Source organism: Frieseomelitta varia, unplaced genomic scaffold, assembly GCF_011392965.1.
Source record: "Frieseomelitta varia isolate USP_RPSP 00005682 unplaced genomic scaffold, Fvar_1.2 scaffold_636, whole genome shotgun sequence".
NCBI classification, from domain to species: Eukaryota; Metazoa; Arthropoda; class Insecta; order Hymenoptera; family Apidae; genus Frieseomelitta; species Frieseomelitta varia.
This window is the reverse complement of record NW_025110408.1, coordinates 39,637-61,724: the sequence shown is the minus strand read 5'-3', so window position 1 is coordinate 61,724 and position 22,088 is coordinate 39,637. Positions and strand designations below refer to the sequence as shown.

The 22,088-nt window shown below is 34.5% G+C and overlaps 1 protein-coding gene across 2 annotated transcripts; it reads right to left on the bottom strand.

Annotated features, from left to right (window-relative positions):
- Positions 1-1,491: 1,491 nt before the first annotated feature.
- Positions 1,492-20,519, bottom strand: LOC122534733 (beta-hexosaminidase subunit beta-like). Of its 2 annotated transcripts, XR_006307981.1 has the most exons (8): positions 20,229-20,519; positions 19,329-19,554; positions 17,299-17,420; positions 16,519-16,891; positions 15,666-15,952; positions 14,742-15,001; positions 14,203-14,462; positions 1,492-1,683 (listed from the first exon to the last, which is right to left on the bottom strand). XR_006307981.1 is itself a non-coding variant. In XM_043665659.1 (7 exons), exons 1-7 carry the CDS (start codon positions 20,427-20,429, stop codon positions 14,285-14,287), a joined length of 1,647 nt encoding a protein of 548 aa, XP_043521594.1. In that variant the 5' UTR covers positions 20,430-20,519; the 3' UTR covers positions 13,521-14,284. The 2 variants fall into 2 exon arrangements, 1 of the variants encoding a protein (XP_043521594.1); XM_043665659.1 differs by lacking the exon at positions 1,492-1,683 and having other exon boundaries at positions 13,521-14,462.
- Between the last annotated feature and the right edge of the window lie 1,569 nt (positions 20,520-22,088).

Here is a 22,088-nt window from a genome sequence, read left to right as displayed (position 1 = left end):
GACAGGGCATACAGGGGACCACTTTCTTGGTACAGACGAACGCCACAGTTGGACAAGGTGGTGGACAGGGTGGCGGTGGTGATGTACAAGCGACGATAACCTTTGGTGGACAAGGAATGCCGCAACAAACCGAACAGGGCGTACAAGGCCGTAGGTAAACCTAATTTCGAGGTGAGTTATTAAATTAGCTTTGCGATAACAAGCCACGTGAAGGGCTTGATTGTGTTGCGTTACGCGTTGTTCTTTGTTGCTTTTCATGGCGAAATTAGAAACGGTAAAGAAGGAAGGATAAAAGTTAAATTTGTTTCGTATTTACCGTGTTTTTGATTGTATTACTCTGTTCTAACTCACTGTCGTTTTGGTTGGCTGAGGGGGGCAACGAGGTGGACAAGGCGGTCGACAAACGATAGGGGGTGGAGGAGGAGGAGGGCATGGATTACAGCAAGGTCGGTTGGAGCACATATTTCTGGAACACCCTACGAGAAAAACGATATGGTATTGGTATTTCGATATACTGATTGTAATTAAGAAGCAACTTTAATCTCTTTTTTATTTAAAATTACTTATTCTCTTCAATTTAATTCAATGCACTTATGTTTATATAAATTTAATATATATTATTATAATATTACATATATTCTAATATACATAAATATATATATATATATATATGTTCTTTATATATATATATTACATATATTCTAATATACAAATACAACAATGTTCTGTAATTTTTGAATATTCTCGTATATTAGAATGTATGTATATTAGAATATATGTAATATATTACATATATTCTAATATACAAATACAACAATGTTCTATAATTTTTGAATATTCTCGAATACTTGCGTTTGATCAAAAACTTTTTACTTTAGACGTAGTTAAATACACATAATATTAATAACAAGTAATTTATGTATATTGATGAAACTGTAAAAAAGTAGTTTTCTTCAATTTGGACGATTTTTGAATATATATTGTAGAAATCAACATTTCTTATAATCAGCGGTCAGGCTTGTGCTAGGCCTTTTTCGAAATATTCATATTGACGGTACTAACTATTGAATTCCAATTATTTATAACACATTCATCGTTTCGTCGCACGACACACACATTATAAACAAAAAATAAAAGATCGATTTGGATTTGATACGCATAATTATAGAAGTAATAATTAAGTACATATATGTATAATATAACAATGTAGATAATTTCTTACGAATGACACGAAAATCAAGAGAAACCGCATCTTACGTGTAAAGATTGTTCGAAATGTTGATTTCTACAACATATTAAAAATCATCGAAACCGAAAATGAAATAGCTTCTTTACAATTTCACCTACATTCAATAGTTTACTCGAGATATTCAATAATACTCGAGATAAAGCTACAAGAAGAATAATCAGCAAATTAATATTCTATGTACATATATCTCATCAAATTTCAATCTCTTCGATATCTAAATCGAATCATCTGCATTTCTTTTTATGAAATTTAAATTATTTAAATCGTGTTTTACCCCACATATCACAAAGTCGATTAACTGTTAATAAGGAGATTTTACTCGATTATGCTACTAACGAGATGCGAGCTGAGTATGGGAAATTAAGCCGATATTTCCATCCGATGTCCAAGAGTCTGTACATCGTCGATCCCCTGAAGGTGGACCAAGCCCGATCTAACGAGAAACGACAGCATCAGTGTGCTTCCGTTTCGGGCTTGAAAATTTATCTGATAATCGAAAGAGAATCGTGAACGCCGTGATGAGTTATTTATTTGGTTCGTTGGTCACCTTGACGATCCGATCTTCCCTTTTTTCAGCCAGTCATTTTGTAGAAGTGTGCGAGAACCCGAAATATAGGCTCGAGTCGTGAGCACGAAATTTCTTTGAGATCGGAACGGGTATCTGAAAATTTTGAAATTCTCGAATTTATCGGGATTCTCGAAATAGCCGGGATTCTCGAAAGAATCGGGATTCCCGAAAGATTCCCGAAAGAGTTGGGATTTGGGAAAAGATTGTGAACAAGCTTAAATAATTCGTTAAAGCCCACGCCTTCAACTATATCGAAAGATCGCAGATCTAAAACCATCATTCGAGCAATTCCTTCTGTTATATCTTTTGGTTTAACAATCTTTCGCGTATCATTTTGTACATGCGGCAAATTTTATATCGATTCAGTTTCTTTTCTAGTACATGTACGTATGTTTGGATGTATATACTTCAAATGGCGTAATAAATCAGTAGTATTTGCATACTTACAGTTTTAAATTCATGGTGACAATGTATGCATTTCGCCTTTTTATCGTCTTTTTCCTGAAAATGTTCCCAAACAGAGTTTCTCTTTACCTTCTCCCTTTACACGATATCTTCTGCACTACTTCCTACTACCACAACTTTACTCTCACTATTACTTGACATTTTTTAAAAAGATTTTTAATCTTTATTTATTAAATTTATACAGATTTTAAAATGTACATCTGACCTTCCCGAATTTCTCAGCGATACTGCTCAACAGCGTACATGTCATAAGTACTAAGCACGCAGTCACACATAGAAATAGTGATTTTTGAAGTATTGACAATGACTACCACCTGTTGTGCATCGCTGACTTTACCTTTATCTGATGGTTGAACAGCGAAAAGGGTCATTATAAGTTGAACCTTCATCGTGTTTACATCGATTAAACATTCGAAGTGAATTTTTAAATAATATTTCTGAATATTCCAATTGTTTAAACATTACTTAATATTTCTAATAATTTATTTGCAACAATTAAACAATAAATTCCCTTCTGTAATATTTCTAAGTGTTATTTAAAATATTTAACTAATAATTTATAAGAATCTTGAACAATGTACTTAAGAGAAATGACGTTGACTTATTAAAAGAAATAATTATTATAACTGTTTAATCGTAATATAAAAATTTTGAAAATTATAAAATAGTGTCTAGAAATATTGAAAAAATAAAATAATTTAATTGCTTCAAATGAATTATTCAAATTGTAAAAATGATATTTCGATGATATTTTTGTTTTATATATTTCGATTATATTATTATTTTATATATTATTTTTGTATATTATTTAAACAATTAACTTTATTTATAGCAATTCAAGCAGTGATTGAACTTCGAAGCATTATTTCATAGTTTGAACAATTCATTTATAATAATTAAATTATATTATTTACAATAACGGAAAAGATAGTTACATAATACATGTATTCCTTGCAATTTGAAATAATAAACGAGTGAAAATTTTTATATATTGCGCGATTACTCTGAAGCTTAACTCGATTTTTTACTACATAACTTTCCTCTACATAAATTTCTATTTAATATACATCAATGCAGTTATAACTTAAAAATTAATATTATGAAAGTGTAATTTAGTTTTAGCCAGTTATAAATAATTATAAAAAAATTAATAAATTATTACGTTTGACATTATAACATATTTATGAAAGTGTAACCTTGCGATAAATATCTAAAAACTATTGAGTATAATAGAAGAACTCGAAATACTAAAAAAAAATTATCAACAGTTCCGGGTCACTAACGATCGAAACATTAAATTAACCTTCAGCGGTACGGAGGCTCACTACCAATTGAACTTTCGTCCTGTGCACATCGACCAAAATTTAGAAGTGAGTTTTTAAACAATATTTCTGAATATTCTAATTATTTAAATATTATCTAATATTTCTAATAATTTATTTGTAACTATTAAACAATAAATTCTCTTCTATAACATTTATAAATTCTATTTAAAATTTTCAATTAATGATTTGTAGTAATCGAGTCACTAATTCCTTTTTTAAGAAATTTTTATTATCTGTATCGCATCATTAACGACCGAAAGATCAGATTAATGTCGATCGGTATGGAGACAAGAGTTCATTAGTAATTAAATTTCTGTCGTGGGCACATCGACCAAATTTAGAAAGTTTGGAAAAAAATTATCAACTCTGGATTACTGACGACCGAAATATATATTACCCTTGAACGGCACGGAGGTTCATTACCAATCAAACTTTCGTCGTGTGCACATCGACCAAAATTTAGGAGTGAATTTTAAATAATATTTTTGAATATTCTATTTGTTTAAACATTATCTAAAATTTCTAATAATTTATTTGTAACAATTAAACAATATATTCTCTCTCGTAATGTTTCTAAGTGTTATTTAAAATTTTTAAATACTTAAGAGAAATGACTTTGACTTATTGAATGAAGTGATTAATTTAATTGTTTAATCGTAATATAAAAATTGTGAAAACTATAAAATAGTGTCTAGAAATATTGTAGAAATAAAGTAATTTATTAAAAATTTAATTGTTTCAAATGAATTATTCAAACTGTAAAATAATGCATTTCGATTATATTTTTGTATATTATTTAACAAATTTAACTATTTATTTATGGTAATTCAATCAGTGATTGAACTTCCAAGCATGATTTCATAGTTTGAACAATTCATTTATAATAATTAAATTATATTATTTACAATAACGGAAAAGATAGTTACATAATACATATATTCCTCGTAATTTGAAACAATAAACAAGTGAAAATTTTTATATGTTGCTTAACTCGATTTTTGACTACATAACTTTTCTCTACATAAATTTCTATTTAATATACACCAATGCAGTTATAACAGAAATTAATATCATGAAAGTGTAAATTTATTATTAGCCAGTTATAGATAAAAAAATTAATAAATTATTACGTTTGACATTGTAAGATATTATGAAAGTGTAACCTTGCGATAGAAATCTAAAAACTATTGATTAGTATAATAGAAGAATTGTTTCTCGAAATACTAAAAAAAAATTATCAACAGTTCCGGGTCACTGACGACCGAAACATAAAATTAACCTTCAGCGGTACGGAGACTCATTACCAATTGAACTTTCGTCCTGTGCACATCGACCAAAATTTAGAAGTGAGTTTTTAAATAATATTTCTTTTTAAATATTCTTATAATATTTCTGAATATTCTTATATTGTTTAAACATTATCTAATATTTCAAATAATTTATTTGTAACAATTAAGAAATAAATTCTCTTTTATAATTGTTTAAACATTATCCAATATTTCTAATAATTTATTTGTAACAATTAAACAATAAATTCTTTTTTATAATTGCTTAAACATTTCTAATAACTTATTTGTAACAATTAAATTCTCTCCTATAACATTTTTAACTATTATTTCAAATTTTCAATTAATTATTTGTAGTAATCGAGTCACTAATACATTTCTAAGGAATTTTAATTAACTGTTTGGCATCATTAACGAATTATTTTAATTACTTTTTATAATTATTTAATTTTTTCCAATATCATTATGATTATTTTCACTTGAATACGACCTCAACTGCCATGACTCGTATCGTAGTTGTACAAGATATTCTATGATAGTTACGATCCTTTAATAATTACCACAATATATGTAATATTTCTGCATGTACATAGATAATTTTAGTCTAACAATACTATTGCTATTTAAATATTATTAGATACATTCAGAATTTTTCTTTGAATCTATAATTTGAAAAATAATTTAGTACATTACTATTAATTAGTCAAACAAGAATATTTCTTCAATTAATCTTAAATTAGTCATTAGATCGATTAAGCAATTATTTTATTTTACGAATACCATTGCTCTTTCTAACAAATTACTTAAATTCAATACAAGTTGAAATCTGTGTGACAAATATATGAAAGAGTACTGATTTACAATACATTATAATGAGACTCATGCGTAGTCACCTCCACGTGGTGGGTCTTGGTAATTGATAGCGGTTTACAAACATTAAAGTTTATAAAACGTTATCAAGCTAAATTGTAAAACGATAAACGATAAACTTTAATGTTTGTAAAACGTTGTCAAGCTAAGAACTACGCAACCTACAGTTCAGTTTAGGTCGTGAAAATTTCTTTCCTTTCTCTATTTCACGGTCTAAACTGAACTGTAGGGACAATTAGTTGATAAGTAAACTATTGGGCCCCCAGCGGGCCACCGATGGACGACGAGGGATCACGCATGGACATCGTGGGATGTGTGCGTCTTAGACTTAAGTTGGGTGCGTTTAGTTTTAAGTTCCGTGCGTTTAGTTTTAGTTAATTATAAGATAGTTAATATCTGGGACGACGAGGGATCTCACAGGGACATCGTGGGATGCGTGCGTCTTAGCTTTAAGTTGCGTGCGTTTAGCTTTAGTTAATCATAAGATAATTAATATGTGTAAATTCACTGTGAGCATTCTGTACAAAGATACGTTTATTAAACTTGAAACACCTCCACTCTTCTCTTTTCTCGTTCGTTGTTACTATTGTTACTGTCATTGCACTAGAGTAGAGATACATTTGTTACTGTCATTGCACTAGAGGAGAATTACTTTTGTTACTGTCATTGCACTAGAGTAGAGTTACTTTTGTTACTGTCATTGCACTAGAGTAGAGTTTCCAACTTTTGTTGTCAGTGTGTCAAATTGGGGAACTGCAGCCTCGTTCGAATCGAACGAGGTGAGGTTCATGTAGTCTAGGCCTTTGTAATCCGACTCCAGTGGTTCTACGGAACCCCACTGTGTCGTTGGGGGTTGAACTAGACTACTTGCCTCTAAGTGCTCGAACCCCGACTTGGCACACTGATAGCGAAAGTTGGAAACTCTACTCTAGTACAATGACAGTAACAAACCACGGTTTTATTTCGCGTTATATCCCTTGCAGAGCACGATATTAAACCGTGTCGATAGTTACGCTACCCTTATTTCGTGCAAAGTTCGATAAACGCGTCTTTGATACAGAATGCGCTGTTAGGGCTGCAAATTATTGTTGGGTAAGTTTCATGTTGGATGAGTGTGGTTAGTATGAAAGGCTGCGAGTGATTGCGACATATTGTATGACTTGCATTCGTATGGAATAGTATGTATTGTATGTAATGTATGGAATGTATGATTGTATGGAATGTATGATTGTGTGAAATGTATGTAATGTATGGAATGTATGATTGTATATAATGTATGTAATGTATGTACTGTATGATTGTTAACGCGATCGTTGTTCGGGAGAGAGAGTTCCATAATTGAATCTCATATATGCGCTTTAGAGTTAAGATTTAGACTTAAGTTTGAGATTGAAATATGGAACGTTTGTCTCCTTTGTTCGTAATCCCGGGCCAAGTAGAATAATATCTCTGCATTCCTTAAGAATGCCGCGTTATTTGCATCTAATGGAGGGTGGTTGGGATTAGGGCCCGGGCGGGTCTTGTGCGTAGTCACCTCCCCGTGGTGAGACCTGGTAATTGATATCTTTTTACAAACATTAAACTTTTACAACTTTTAATGTTTGTAAAACGATATCAAGCTAAGAACTACGCAACCTTACAGTTCAGTTTAAGGCGTGAAAATTTCTTTCCTTTCATTTCACGGTTTAAACTGAACTGTAGGGACAATTAGTTGATAAGTAAACTATTGGGCCCCCAGCGGGTCACCGATGGACGACGAGGGATATCGCAGGGACACCGTGGGATGCGTGCGTCTTAGTTTTAAGTTGTGTGCGTTTAGTTTTAGTTAATTATAAGATAGTTAGTATTTGTAAATTCATTGTGAATGCATTCTGTACAAACAAAGACACGTCTATTTAACTTGAAACGTAATTAGGGACACCTTTTCTCTTCTCCTTTTTCGTTCGTTGTTACTATTGTTACTGTCATTGCACTAGAGTAGAGATACATTTGTTACTGTCATTGGACTAGAGCAGAATTACTTTTGTTACTGTCATTGCACTAGAGTAGAGTTACTTTTGTTACTGTCATTGCACTAGAGTAAAGTTTCCAACTTTCGTTGTCAGTGTGTCAAATCGAGGAACTGCAGCCTCGTTCGAATCGAACGAGGTGAGGTTCATGTAGTCTAGTCCTCTGTAATCCGACTCCAGTGGTTCTACGGAACCCCACTGTGTCGTTGGGGGTTGAACTAGACTACTTGCCTCTAAGTGCTCGAACCCCGACTTGGCACACTGATAGCGAAAGTTGGAAACTCTACTCTAGTACAATGACAGTAACAAACCGTGGTTTCATTTCGCGTTACATCCCTAGCACAATTCTGAAACGTGTAAATAGTTTCGTTCTCCTAATTTCGTTCAAAGTTCGATAAACGTGTCTTTGATACAGAATGCGCTGTTAGGGCTGCAAATTATTGTTGTGTAAGTTTCATGTTGGATGAGTGTGTGGTTAGTATGAAAGGCTGCGAGTGATAGTGACATATTGTATAATTTGCATTCGTGTATATTGTATGATTGTACGTAATGTGTGCAATTTATGACTGTATGTGATGGATGTGATGTATGATTGTACGTAATGTGTGCAATTTATGATTGAATGTGATGGATGTGATGTATGATTGTACGTAATGTGTGCAATTTGTAATTGTATGTGATGGATGTGATGTATGATTGTACGTAATGTGTGCAATTTATGATTGTATGTGATGGATGTAACGTATGATTGTATGCCACGTATGTAACGTATGATCGTATGTAATGTGTGTAATGTACAATTGTATGTAATGTATGATTGTATGATTGTATGTATTGTATGATTGTTAACGCGATCGTTGTTCGGGAGATAGTTCAGTCTCATACATGCGCTTTAGAGTTAAGATGTAGACTTAAGTTTGAGATTGAACTATTGAACGTCTGTCTGCTTTGTTGGCCCCCCCGGCCAAGTAGAATAAAATCTCTGCATTCCTTAAGAATGCCGAGTTATTTGTATATAATGGAGGGTGGTTGGGATTAGGGCCCGGGCGGGTCTCCCGCGTAGTCACCTCCTCGTGGTGAGACCTGGTAATTGATATCTTTTTACAAACATTAAAGTTTTGCGAACTTTAATATTTGCGAAATGATATCAAGCTAAGAACTACGCAACCTACAGATCAGTTTTGATCGTGAAAATTTCTGTCTAATCTTTATTTCACGATCTAAACTGAACTGTAGGTACAATTAGTTGATAAGTAAACTATTGGGCCCCCAGCGGGCCACCGATGGACGACGAGGGATCTCGGAGGGACACCGTGGGATGTATGCGTCTTAGTTTTAAGTTGCGTGCGTTTAGTTTTAGTTACTTATAAGATAATTAATAACTGGGACAACGAGGGATCTCGCAGGGACATCGTGGGGTGCGTGCGTCTTAGCTTTAAGTTGCGTGCGTTTAGTTTTAGTTAATCATAATATAGTTAATATGTGAAAATTCACTGTGAGCATATTCTGTACAAAGACACATTTATTAAACTTGAGATGAAATTAAGGACACCTTCTCTTCTCTTCTCTTTTTTCGTTTGTTGTTACTATTGTTACTGTTATTGCACTAGAGTAGAGAAAGTTTTGTTACTGTCATTGTACTAGAGTAGATTTACTTTTGTTACTGTCATTGCACTACAGTAGAGTTACTTTTGTTACTGTCAGTACACTAAAGTAGAGTTACTTTTGTTACTGTCATTGCACTAGAGTAGAGTTTCCAACTTTCGTTGTTAGTTCGTCAAATCGGGGGACTGCAGCCTCGTCCGAAAGGACGAGGTAGGTTCTTGTAGTCTAGCGTCCTTTGTAATACGGCTCAGCGGTTCTTCGGAACCCCACTGTGTTGTTGAGGGTAGCGCAAGACTACTTGCCTTTAAATGCTCGAAACCCGATTTGGCACAGACAACGAAAGTTGGAAACTCTACTCTAGTGCAATGACAGTAACAAACCGCGGTTTCATTTCGCGTTATATCCCTTGCAGAGCACGATAAACCGTGTCGATAGTTACTCTACCCTTATTTCGTTGACAGTACGATAAACGTGTCTTTGATACAAAATGCGCTGATAGGGCTGCGAATTATTGTACAATTATTATGTAACATTCATGTTAGACGAGTGTGTGGTTAGTATGAAAGGCTGCGAGCGATTGTGTGTATGATTTGCATTCGTATGTAAAGTATGATTGTATGTAATGTATGTAATGTATGATTGTATGCAATGTATGTAACGTATGATCGTATGTAATGTATGTAATGTATGATTGTGTGCAATGTATGTAACGTATGATCGTATGTAATGTATGATTCAATGTAATGTATGATTGTATGCAATGTATGTAACGTATGATTGTATGTAATGTATGATTGTGTGCAATGTATGTAACGTATGATCGTATGTAATGTATGTAATGTATGCTTGTATGCAATGTATGTAACGTATGAATGTATGTAATGTATGATTGTATGACTGTATGTATTGTATGGTTGTTAACGCGATCGTTGTTCGGGAGACAGAGTTCCATAGTTTAATCTCATACATGCGCTTTAGAGTTAAGATATAGACTTAAGTTTTGAGATTGAACTATCGAACGTCTGTTTCCTTTGTTCGTAATCCCGGGCCAAATAGAATAAAATCTCGGCATTCCTTAAGAATGCCGAGTTATTTGCATGTAATGGAGGGTGGTTGGGATTAGGGCCCGGGCGGGTCTCGTGCGTAGTCACCTCCTCGTGGTGAGACCTGGTAATTGATATCTTTTTACAAACGTTAAAGTTTTGCGAACTTTAATGTTTGTGAAATGATATCAAGCTAAGAACTACGCAACCTACAGTTCAGTTTAGATGGTGAAAATTTCTGTCTAATCTTTATTTCACGATCTAAACTGAACTGTAGGTACAATTAGTTGATAAGTAAACTATTGGGCCACCCCAGGGGGCCACCGATGGACGACGAGGGATCTCGCAGGGACATCGTGAGATGCGTGCGTTTTAGCTTTAAGTTGCGTGTGTCTTAGCTTTAAGTTGCGTACATTTAGTATTAAGTTGCGTGCGTTTAGTTTTAAGTTGCGTGCGTTTAGTTTTAAGTTGCGTGCGTTTAGTTTTAAGTTGCGTACGTTTAATTTTAAGTTGCGTACGTTTAGTTTTAAGTTACGTACGTTTAGTTTTAAGTTGCGTGCGTTTAGTTTTAGTTAATTATAAGATAATTAGTATTTGTAAATTCACTGTGAGCGCATTCTGTAGAAAGACACGTTTATTTAAGTCGAAACGAAATTAGGGACATCTTCTCTCCGCTTTTCTTTCATTCGTTGTTACTATTGTTAGTGATATTGCACTAAAGTAGATTTTCCAAATTTCGTTGTTGGGGTGCCAAGTCGGGGAACTGCAGCTTCGTCCGAAAAGACGAAGTTCGATTCTTGTAATCTACCGTCCTTTGTAATTCGACTCCAGTGGTTTCGAAGAACCCCATCGCGAGGAATCCGATATAAAATAATTCGGTTACGAGGGAGCTGTACTACAAGCGTTTCGTGACTTCTTACGATGAACATGCGTTCACGACAGTAAAAACGTTTCATTATTCGAAAGTGTACTTTCCATGGAAACTGATTGTCAATGCATGAATATCGTTCTGACATCTCGACCTCTTTCGCGGTCATTCTTTCTTTCTTATTTTTCCCGCGACTCGTTCCGGTCTCGCTGAGATGTTAACGTACTGATAAGCAATACGAGCACTGACTAACTAGAATAGATTCGATATCCAATGCTTTATCGTGTTCTATGCTTTCGAGATCACCTGACCAACATTTCCGTATCACATTCTACAATGTCGATTTAGGCAAGTTTTGCACCGCGACGTTAATGATAGTATGTAAAATTACTAATGTTATTACATCTTCACCGAAAATTATTTATTGAATTAAACGTGAACGCTTTCTTACTTGCATAACTATTCTTAAGAGACGACTAACTTAATTTTTGAACATAATATAATTATTTTCTATATAAATTAGTACTATATGTCACAGACTTATAAATTAGAATTTAGTACATGTCAACAGAATTTTATGTGCAAACGTAGTCTGATTTTGTGAAAAATATAGAAGTTACATGGAGGTGTGCGACAAATCCGAAATATCAGGTCGGATCGGGAATACGAAATTTCTTCGGGATCGGGACGGGTACCTGAAAATTTCGAGATTCTCGAATTTATCGAGATTCTCGAAAAAGTCGGAATTCTCGAAAGAACCGGGATTCTCGAAAGAGCCGGGATTGCTGAAAGAGTTGGAATTCGGGAAAGGATTGGTAACAAGAATAAATAATTCGTTAAAGCCGACACCTTCAACTATATCGAAAGATCGCAGATCTAAAACCATCATTCGAGCAATTCCTCCTGTTATATTTTTTGATTTAACAATCTTTCGCGTATCATTTTGTACACGCGACAAATTTTATATCGATTCAGTTTCTTTTCTAGTACATGTACTTATGTTTGGATGTGCTTATGCTTCAAATGGCGTAATAAACCAGTAGTATTTGCATACTTAGTTTTAAATTCATAGTGACAATGTGTGCATTCCTCCTTTGTATCATTTTTTCCTGAAAATGTTCCCAAACAGAGCTTCTCTTTACCTTCTTCCTTTGCACGATATCTCCTGTACTACTTCCTGCTATCACAACTTTACTCTCACTATCACTCGACATTCTTTTTAAAGATTTTTAATCTTTATTAAATTCACACAGATTTTGAAATGTACGTCTGAGCTGCCCGAGTTTCTCAACGATAGTGATCAACAGCATACATAATGTCCAAGTTCTAAGCACGCAGTCACACGTTCGTTTACATCAGGTCACACGACTCTTAGAATCCGTGTTTCCAATAACTTCACTGGTAGAAGAAATTGAACTGTGTATTTACATATTTTGTAGGCTGCTATACAACATTGTAGAGTAGTTCGAGAAACGGTAGCCGGGTTCTCGAAATTTTCGGGAATCTCGATTTTTTCGGGAAACCCGATTCCTTCAGGAATTTTGAAATTTTCGGGCATCCGACCCGACCTCTTCCCGACTCGTCCCGCCCATCGGGTTCCCGATATTTTCGAGTTTTCGCACACTCCTATCATTTTGTTCCTTCTCAGCGGGAAAACAACATAAAAGCATCGCTACTTGGAATTTATTTATGTAATTAACTAATTGGAATTTATTTATTTAATTAACTAAGCGGTAATTTGTTATTTTTAATTAATTGGTAATTCGACAATTGTACATAAAAATTAATTAAATTAATGCATATCATCTTTGATAATCGTAAAATCCAATTCAAAAAGAAAATAATGATTATTTATAAAGATGTTTATATTATGTAGAAGTGTATTTAATTAAATGATGATATTAATTAATGTTGACATTAATTAAAGCAAACAGATAACGGCCGCTTAAGAATAATGATTATTTATTGAGATATTTATATTATCTTTAATTGTACTTCACATTGTGTGAAATGAGATATTGGTATTAATTAAAGAAAACGGATAAAGATCGTTGGAGAAATAACAGAGGAGAAAAGTAAAGAGGAAAGAAAGAAAAGATAATTACTACTTAACTGTAATTAATAATTACTATTTAAATGTAAAATATTTGTACTTTACGTCCGCATTATCCGACTGTGTGTTTTCTATAATTCAATAAAGATTTTCGACCGTACACCGTATGATCTTTTTTCACAAATTTCTGACTTCTAATTCTTAACATGTCTTAGTTATTTAATTTTTCATCTTATGGCATTATTTAATTATTTATACTGTTGAAAAATTGTTTTTACCAACAGTGTTGGTAATCATCATAAAATATGTATTAAGAGTCAGTTTCCTCACATCGACCTTTTTTAAATTTATATTGCTTTCCAAATGCCCATCAATTTCGAAAATGATAATATTTAATAAAATATTTAAAATTGTAATCAGAACAGATATTCAAAGATAAATATTTCGTAGATATTTTTATCGAAAAAATTGCTTGTTCTCTTCGTGATTATGTATGTAATGAAAAGTACTTAGAATTATGCCTGCGGCAATCGGTGAGGTAGCCATGATTCCAAATAATTACTGTACTTTTCATCCACTTCCTTTTTTTTCTAAATATAGACGATTTTTCTGCGTTAAGAACTCTCATCTTGAATTCAGAAAATAATACTCAACGAACAAAAGAGAACTGTCTAAATTTCAACTATTAAATCAACTGTGATTAATAACGAAAATTAATTTAACCTTACGAAATGCGTGACTGATCTATCCAGATACATTAAAAATTTTTTTAATATTCATCGGACGAAGAACTGTTCGAAACGTTTTATTCTTAATTACATTGCGATTGTTTTTCTGTAAATAACCATTAAGTAATCACTCGTTAAAGTATAACGTGTGTCTCAAACGCGCGCAAACATATCCTCAAGCGCTTTAGCGAACTAATTTCTCGATTGTCCTTTTGTTACATCACGCAGAATCCAGGTCCATTCGGTGGTTGCGCCGGGATTCCACGTCTGTTCATGCGACAAGCATGTTCCTCGAGACGTTGGGCAGCCTTGTTCTCATCTTGTTTCGAAATAGTCCAGAGACGTTCTGCGGCTGCACTAGCACGAGGCCATATTCTTGGATGCACATTGTTTCTAAAAAAAAAAGAGAATGTCAATTGCTTCGTTACCCATTCGAGGAGAAATTTATTACTGAAAGTCAATGACGCTGTTTACATTCTAACAGTTTTTAAAAACCGCTTATATCATTTTAATGTAACAACAATTCCTTCCCAAAACGACATGTAAACGTCTGTTTGATGAATGAACATTTGTTTGTTGACACAGAGGAATGCTTGAAAGCTGTTGCCTCATCTTGTACGCGAAATATAATTACATTTCCAGTAGAATACCTTGTGATAGAATAATGATTACCTGTCGACAAATTCTCCCCACATACAAGCTTCACCACCCAACATCAAATGAGTTACATTTGCGGCTCCGGTGAATGACATTGGATCGCATTTGTAGTACTTCCTCCAGTCACCACCACTAGCAAGGTGATCCAAGTACCAACAGGCTGATAACAGCACTGGATGGCCAGCCTTGGTAGCATTTTCCAATTTTTTCATCCAGTTGCCTGTCCACACGTGAACGACCGTGTCATTCGGCATGACGACTCCATTCTCGAATACCTGAAAATTCAACGATTCAGATCTCAATTCGTAGATTTTATTTCTGATTCAACGTGTCATTTATCCTTCAAGTCCTTAACTGAAGAATATTCCAATATCCTGCTTGCAAGATCAATCAGAAGTCCCAATATATCCGTGAAATTTCATACATTCATTAAACATGATTGTAATCATAATATAATTGAAAATTAAATCATTTAATTATAAAATTAAATTTCAATTTTGACTTAGTCAGCTGTTATTATTAGGCCCGATCGTGACGATAACAAATAAAAGTTAAATTACCTGATTTAAAATTCAATTTAAATTTAATTTGAAATGTTTAATATTAATGTAATTATACTCCTAAGATTAAGATTAATTTTCCCAAAGTGTAAAACACGAAATAAAATTAAACTTCCTAAATTTTCGTAATCTAACTGTAGTTATGTATAATCTAACATATATTCATCTAACAATAATTCATCTGTGAATGAAGACAGAAAAAGAAAAGATATTTTCTTTTCAAAAACAGATTTTTACGTGAACTACGAAGTATCATGTAACGAAACTACGCGCAAACAAATGACGATGAACTGTTCGTGACCTTTATCTTAAGGTGTGACTCAATGGAGACACACCTTAAGATAAATTTAAGATAAAAACAGCATTGGAGATACTTCACCTCCTGCCACACGATCGTGCTCGCTTGAAGAGAATTCGTGATCTGAAGAAGCTTGCCGATAAACTCGCTCTCGAGAACCTCGTACCTGGATATGTTCCGCGACTTCACATACGCACTGATCTCTGGATTGCTCCTCCAACAATCGAATGGCACTTCGTCGCCACCTAGATGGACGTATTGATCCGGAAATACCTGTACGATCTCGGCGAATAGGTGACGAAGGAACTCGTACAGATTCGGCTTCGTTGGATTCATCGGGCCCAATTTACCGTTTGGCTTTCCTTTATCTAGTAACATTTTCACGTGACAGTTTAGAAGTCTCTTTGATTTTGATTTATAAATCAAATCGCGTTTTGTCGCGCTTTGCATACGCCTGCACGGCGCTTTAGAAATTTAGATTCGGAGACAAAGCCGCACCTAAGTGTCAACACCATAAATACACCCGCGAATCAAAGAAATTAGACACTCCGTCACTAGAGTTAGACATCCACGAACGAATCTGAACCACTGTTCACGACGAATGAATAAATCGGTCTTGATTTTTCGTTCATGATATTAAAAATTAATTATGAACAATAACTGCGTAATAATCTAAATTTAGTTATAATTAGTAGTCCTCGTTAAATACGTAGCATGCAATTCATTTTATAACATGTATAATTCTCATTCTGCTTTAAATCGTCGAATTAAAATTGCTTTCACATGAACAAGCAGAAACGCAATTTGTCGTCTTCAAATGAATTACATACTACCAAAGTGGTAAAAGATATCTTAGCACAAAAGTACTAATGTTCGTATACCCAAGTACCAATTTTAAATCTCTTTTTAAAACGTCACTGTACTCTGTATTTACCGTAGCAAGTGGTCAATAGTTCAGGGTAGGCTGAACCCCATGACCTGGTATGTCCTGGAGTATCGAATTCCGGCATCACTCGAATGCCCCTTAGCCTAGCGTAGTCGACAATCTTCTGAATGTCGTTCAACGTGTATACCATTGAGGGATGGTACGCTCCCTTGGCGGACAAATCCGGATAACTGGAGCTCTGATAGGGGAAGCTATTGTCGTCGACAATATGCCAATGGAGAACGTTCATTTTATTGTAAGACATGGCGTCCAGCGTAAGCATTATGTCAGAGATAGGCAAATAATGACGAGACGTGTCTAATAAGAGTCCACGATGAGGAAGCATCGGTCGATCCACGATGGTCTGACATCTTATTTTTAACTAGGTAAGAAACATGTTTTTGTGATATTTATATATATATATATATATATATATATATATAAATATATATATATATATGTATATATATATTTAGAGGACATCAAAGTAGATTGACATCAAAGTCCTCAAAATATATATATATATTTAGAGGACTTTGATGTCAATCGATGTAAGATCATTATATTTCATATATATTGAATCAGGGTCAATTGATTTTTTTTTTATGATAGTTACAGAATGTGATCATAATCACTAATTATTGATGTTAATCACTGTTAAGATAAATCAATTTTTATCACTTTGATTTTATTTTAATTCAGCAAATGAATAATTAATTTTTTGACACAAAAATAACTTACACTGATCAATTTCTGAGCTCTCCATTTATTAATATTCTATGTACTTACGTTAGAACTATCGCCAGCTGGGGCTAAGAGTTGAGAAAATGTCTCGAGACCTCGAAGAATTCCCCATATCGACTCAGCCATTAGATTCGCGACCGTAGAGGTTTCATTGATAATGAGAGTATCTGAAAAATTTCAATTTGTTCGAGTTTCAATTTGTCCCAGAGAAGCAGGTCTTTCAATTAATGGTTAACCCTTTATATTGAATTAAATTATCCATGATGGTTTTTTAAATTAAATTTGTAGATTTAGATAACTTTTGGAATATTGTAAATATAGGAAAAAGAATTATAGTTCGTTTGGTAAACGGATAAAGGAGTGTATCTCTTTTCAAGTACCAAGAAGAATTGTTGTCACACTGAAGATTTTGCAAGCATCTATATAAAGCGATACTTGTTAAATACTACCAGAATATAAAGGGTTAAAAAATATAGTAACATTTAAAATTCTTTTCAATCTCCAATTACGTGAACTTGAAACTCCATAAAGAAGTTTACAGATTACTTATCACGACTCGTTCGTTTCATTCAAAAAAAAAAAAAGCGAAGGAGACATAAGTGACGCGTGAAAAAGACTTAAATCCTCTAAAATAGTGATAGAACGTGCGTGTGATCTTTATTCTATTTCTGGTTAATCATTCGGTTCGACCTCGAAACTCAGCTCGAAAAGGAACGATTAAATAAAATCAGGCTTCATAACGTAGCTTTGTCTCAATCGTTCATCCTACTGACTCGTTTATTCGCGTATCTTTAAACGGCATCTTTCTAATATCTACACTTTCCGAAATACAGTGGAGCCTTTCATATCCGAACTAACGGGGTAATGGGATCCAAACTGACCGAACTAATGTTTGATTAGTTAGAACAATAAGAACCCTGTTTTGATATTAAATCGCACATATCATTTATCGCAACATTTATTTCAATATTATGAGAATGTTATATCTTTTTTGATTTTTAGCATTCTTCCTCTGCTTCTAATCGTCTTTTGTTTCAGTGTAAGGGAACACATTCTCATCATTTTTGTTTGTGGAAAAATTGTTTAATAAATTATTTAATATATTTCATGTTTCATATTGTTTCATGAAACGTAATACTAATAATACATAATACATAATAATATTTCATGTTTCATACTGTTCTTCTAGTAAAATCTCATATTTTTGCAAATTTTTCTTGCAATTATAAAAGAAACGCATAAAACATGTAATAAAACAGTGTAAAATAGTTTAGTATAAGACAAGATAACTATTATTGTTAATATTTTCGAATAACTTCATTAATTTCGCAAATGCCAAGCCCAAATTAATATCTCTTTAAATACACAGCCCTTGCAAATCTGCAACATTTTCTATATCATTAATTCTAAATTTACAATTTAAAAAAAAAATTATACGTTTAAGAGATGAAAAGAACTTGTTCCTTGCTTACTAACAAATCCGATAGATGTTGATTTCAAAATGTTGATCTCTACAATATATTTCAAAATCATTGAAATCGTCTAACTTTTCAACAAACAACCGATGAAACTGCAAAAGAGCAATTTCTCTTCAGTTCAGGAAGATGATCTTTGTAACATATGCAAAGGTCAAGATCATTGGAAATCCCCTAAATCCCATACTTACTATTTTATATATTTTTCTTTTCCTTCCTTTCTATATTTTTTCTCTTTCATATCTCTCATAAATGCATAAAAATTCACAGATTCACAGATACTGTAATACAAATTCGAACAATGGGGATTCGGAACATGGGAGGCTTCTCTGTGCTCGAAAGCATCTTGCATCTCGAAGCTTTCGCAATCTTGTAACTGTATCGTCGATGAATCAGCATGTTGAAATAAATTCAGTATTACGAATCGAAGATGATATCGTTTGATGAGATCCGTTGACACTAATCCACTTACCAGCTATCTCAATGGCTTTAGCAACGGAACGACCAGTTCGGAAACGTGTCTGTCTTATTAAACATGTGCACGTCTAATACTCTACTCTGCCTTTTAATTATGTTTCCCGCTATAGCAAGAGGACTTACATGACTCCGACATTTGCAAATGAGGCCAGTGGTTGCCATCCTTCTCGCAAGACTCTCCTAGACGAATGTCCAAAGTGTTAAGGGTACCTTTAATGGTTCCGTCGTCCCTTACCGGCGACCTCGGATGCCCTTGCGACGAGATCTTGGCTATTCGCGCCTCCGTTAGAATGATCGCCTTGTACCTTTCTACCGCATCCGTCATGATATCGCACGTCTCGCCGATCACCTGCGCGATCACGCGATTTATCCTCGCGATATTATTCGTCGTAGTTGCACGACACACAATAAAGGAAAAAACTTGTTAACTGTCAATTAAACTAAGTAATTAAGGAAGGAATCCCCTTGGTCTCGTGTTTTCCTTGTATAACAGACAGATAAAGCATACGCGCAGCGTGTATTGGAGATAATGACACGGCGAGCTATCTGTGTACGTGTAAAAAAAACCGCGGATAGCATTGAAAGCAGCAAAAGTTCAAATAAAAGATAAGACAACAAAACGAAATGGTCAATCGCTTTCTACAAATGTTTTTAACCAATAGAGAGAATTAGTGCGCTTTGTTCTATTACAAATTCTATTATCAGAAGACTGTCATAATTACAAACAAGATACTGGATAGTCAGTGAACTGGAAAATTTGGGAAATTCGGTTCCCAATTTCGAATTCTAAACTCGAGAATAGACATTGTGCTTTAATAAACATTATTAAACATTTCGTCTTGATATCCAACGTCCTTTTGGTTATATTTCGCGCCTTTTCGCGAGTGTTTGCAAGAAAAGAGAAAGAAAATAAGAAACGAAGATATCCAAAGAGATGAGGAGGGCCAGAGATCGTAGAATACCGATCGTACCCATGCGTTGAAGGAAGTGTCCTCCCGCGCGATCACCTCTTCAATTACTCACGTTAAACTGGAAGGTCGAGGCACGCAGAAGATAGAACGCTTGGCTCATGCGACGGAGATTCGGATGGGGCCAAGGTTCGCCCTGCGTGGGCAGCACCCAAGGACCAGCGTCCGGGTTCAACGAGTGAACACTCTGGACCAACAGACACGACGCCCATCCCAGCAGCAGGAACGACATCGGCGATCTGGCCCACATGTCCATCGGTCTACAAGCTGGTATTCGGCTGGAGGAACGATGCGACGCGACGCCAGCGAGTGGTCATCGTCTACTGAACGCAGAGAACGAAGCGTACGGTAACGAGAGTGGTAACGACCTTAGGCTGCGCCACTTAACTTTCATCACTTCGCCTCGGCGGCGTGGCTCACGGTCAAGTGGGAACAACCAGTCCACGGTTCGACTGCGTCCTTAAACGAACTTCTTCCAGCAGACGAGCGGTCGCTGTCGCGGACAAAGACAAGGACTGTTGATCACCTGGTCGCCCGGTTGACGGAACGTTGACACTGTGTGAATTCTCACACAGGTGGAACGTACGTGTGCAAACTGATGAAATCAATTTTCGACAAATACATTTTATCCGTATTTCGCAAAAATTTCAGGGCGACGAGAGAAAGCTATTTCGGCCAAAAACGGAATGGAAGGATTTCTAAAGTCGTGGAACTGCTGCAGTTCGAAAGGGAACCTGTTCCTCGAGATAATTATGTATAATATTGCCAATGAAATAAAAAGAAACCTCGCAACATTCTATTCTAAAAGAGTACCACGAATTCAAAGCAATTAGCATAGTATAGTATATGCGCGAATACATGCAACGAAATTCCAAAACTTCCACGTGAGATTTTAATCAGATGTCGGTAAATTATGGAAAAATTATGTTTGTCGATATCTCTCGTTTGTCGTGATTGATCTTTTCATCGGTTTTATCTTAAAACAGATAAGAATGATACTTCATTGTAATTACTGAAGATAACTTTGATTTTATTGATAATGCATTGAAGATGAAATTTAATTAAAATTAATCGTTTATCTAACAGTTGAAATTCCCACAATTAAATTAAATTTTCACAATTGCGACATTTTTCGTCACGGTTGAATCAAAATTGAAAGGAAGCGCGCTACGCACTCGGACGAGGTGCATGCACACACCGGCGTCGTATTATGAATACGGCCCTTCTGAATGGGAGACGACGTCGCCTATCGTGTCTAAATTAATTGGAGAATGAAGTTCAACCAAGCGTGATCTGCTCGCGATATCGTCGGTCAATATCGGAGCGGCGAGGCATCGGAGTGCAAAGGTCGACGATCGCTTAGAGCTCGCGATAGCGGATGCCGATAGATCATCGCGATTATCATCGAATGACGCGAGACCATATTCACCACTCCTGTTATTTTTTTACGCTCTTTTTCGCGTAAAAAACATATGCACAGAGATAAAATTATTTCTCTCGTGACAGATTCATTCTCCCTTCCTATTGACGTTACCAACAACCACAAAAGTATAAGGGAAACTAAAATTAAAATTTAAAATGTATAGAATATAATGAACAATGAAGATTGCGGATGTTTGCGCGGCTATGAAGAATTTCAAGATGCGAAAATTTGCAAAGCGCACGTAATAGTGAAAAATATATAAAATATTCGAGGCAAACTACACATCATAGTATTCCCTTTTGGCTCACATTAATTATTTGCGAAAATATCAATTTGCCTAAACGATGTTTCAATTTTTCGATTACCTTGCACGATAATAATAATAATAAATATATGTAATAATATAGAAAAGAAATAATGCAAAAGAAAAGAAAATTTACAAGAACTCGTTTAAATTTCATTTTTATGAGTCTGGTATAGCACTGGAATTAA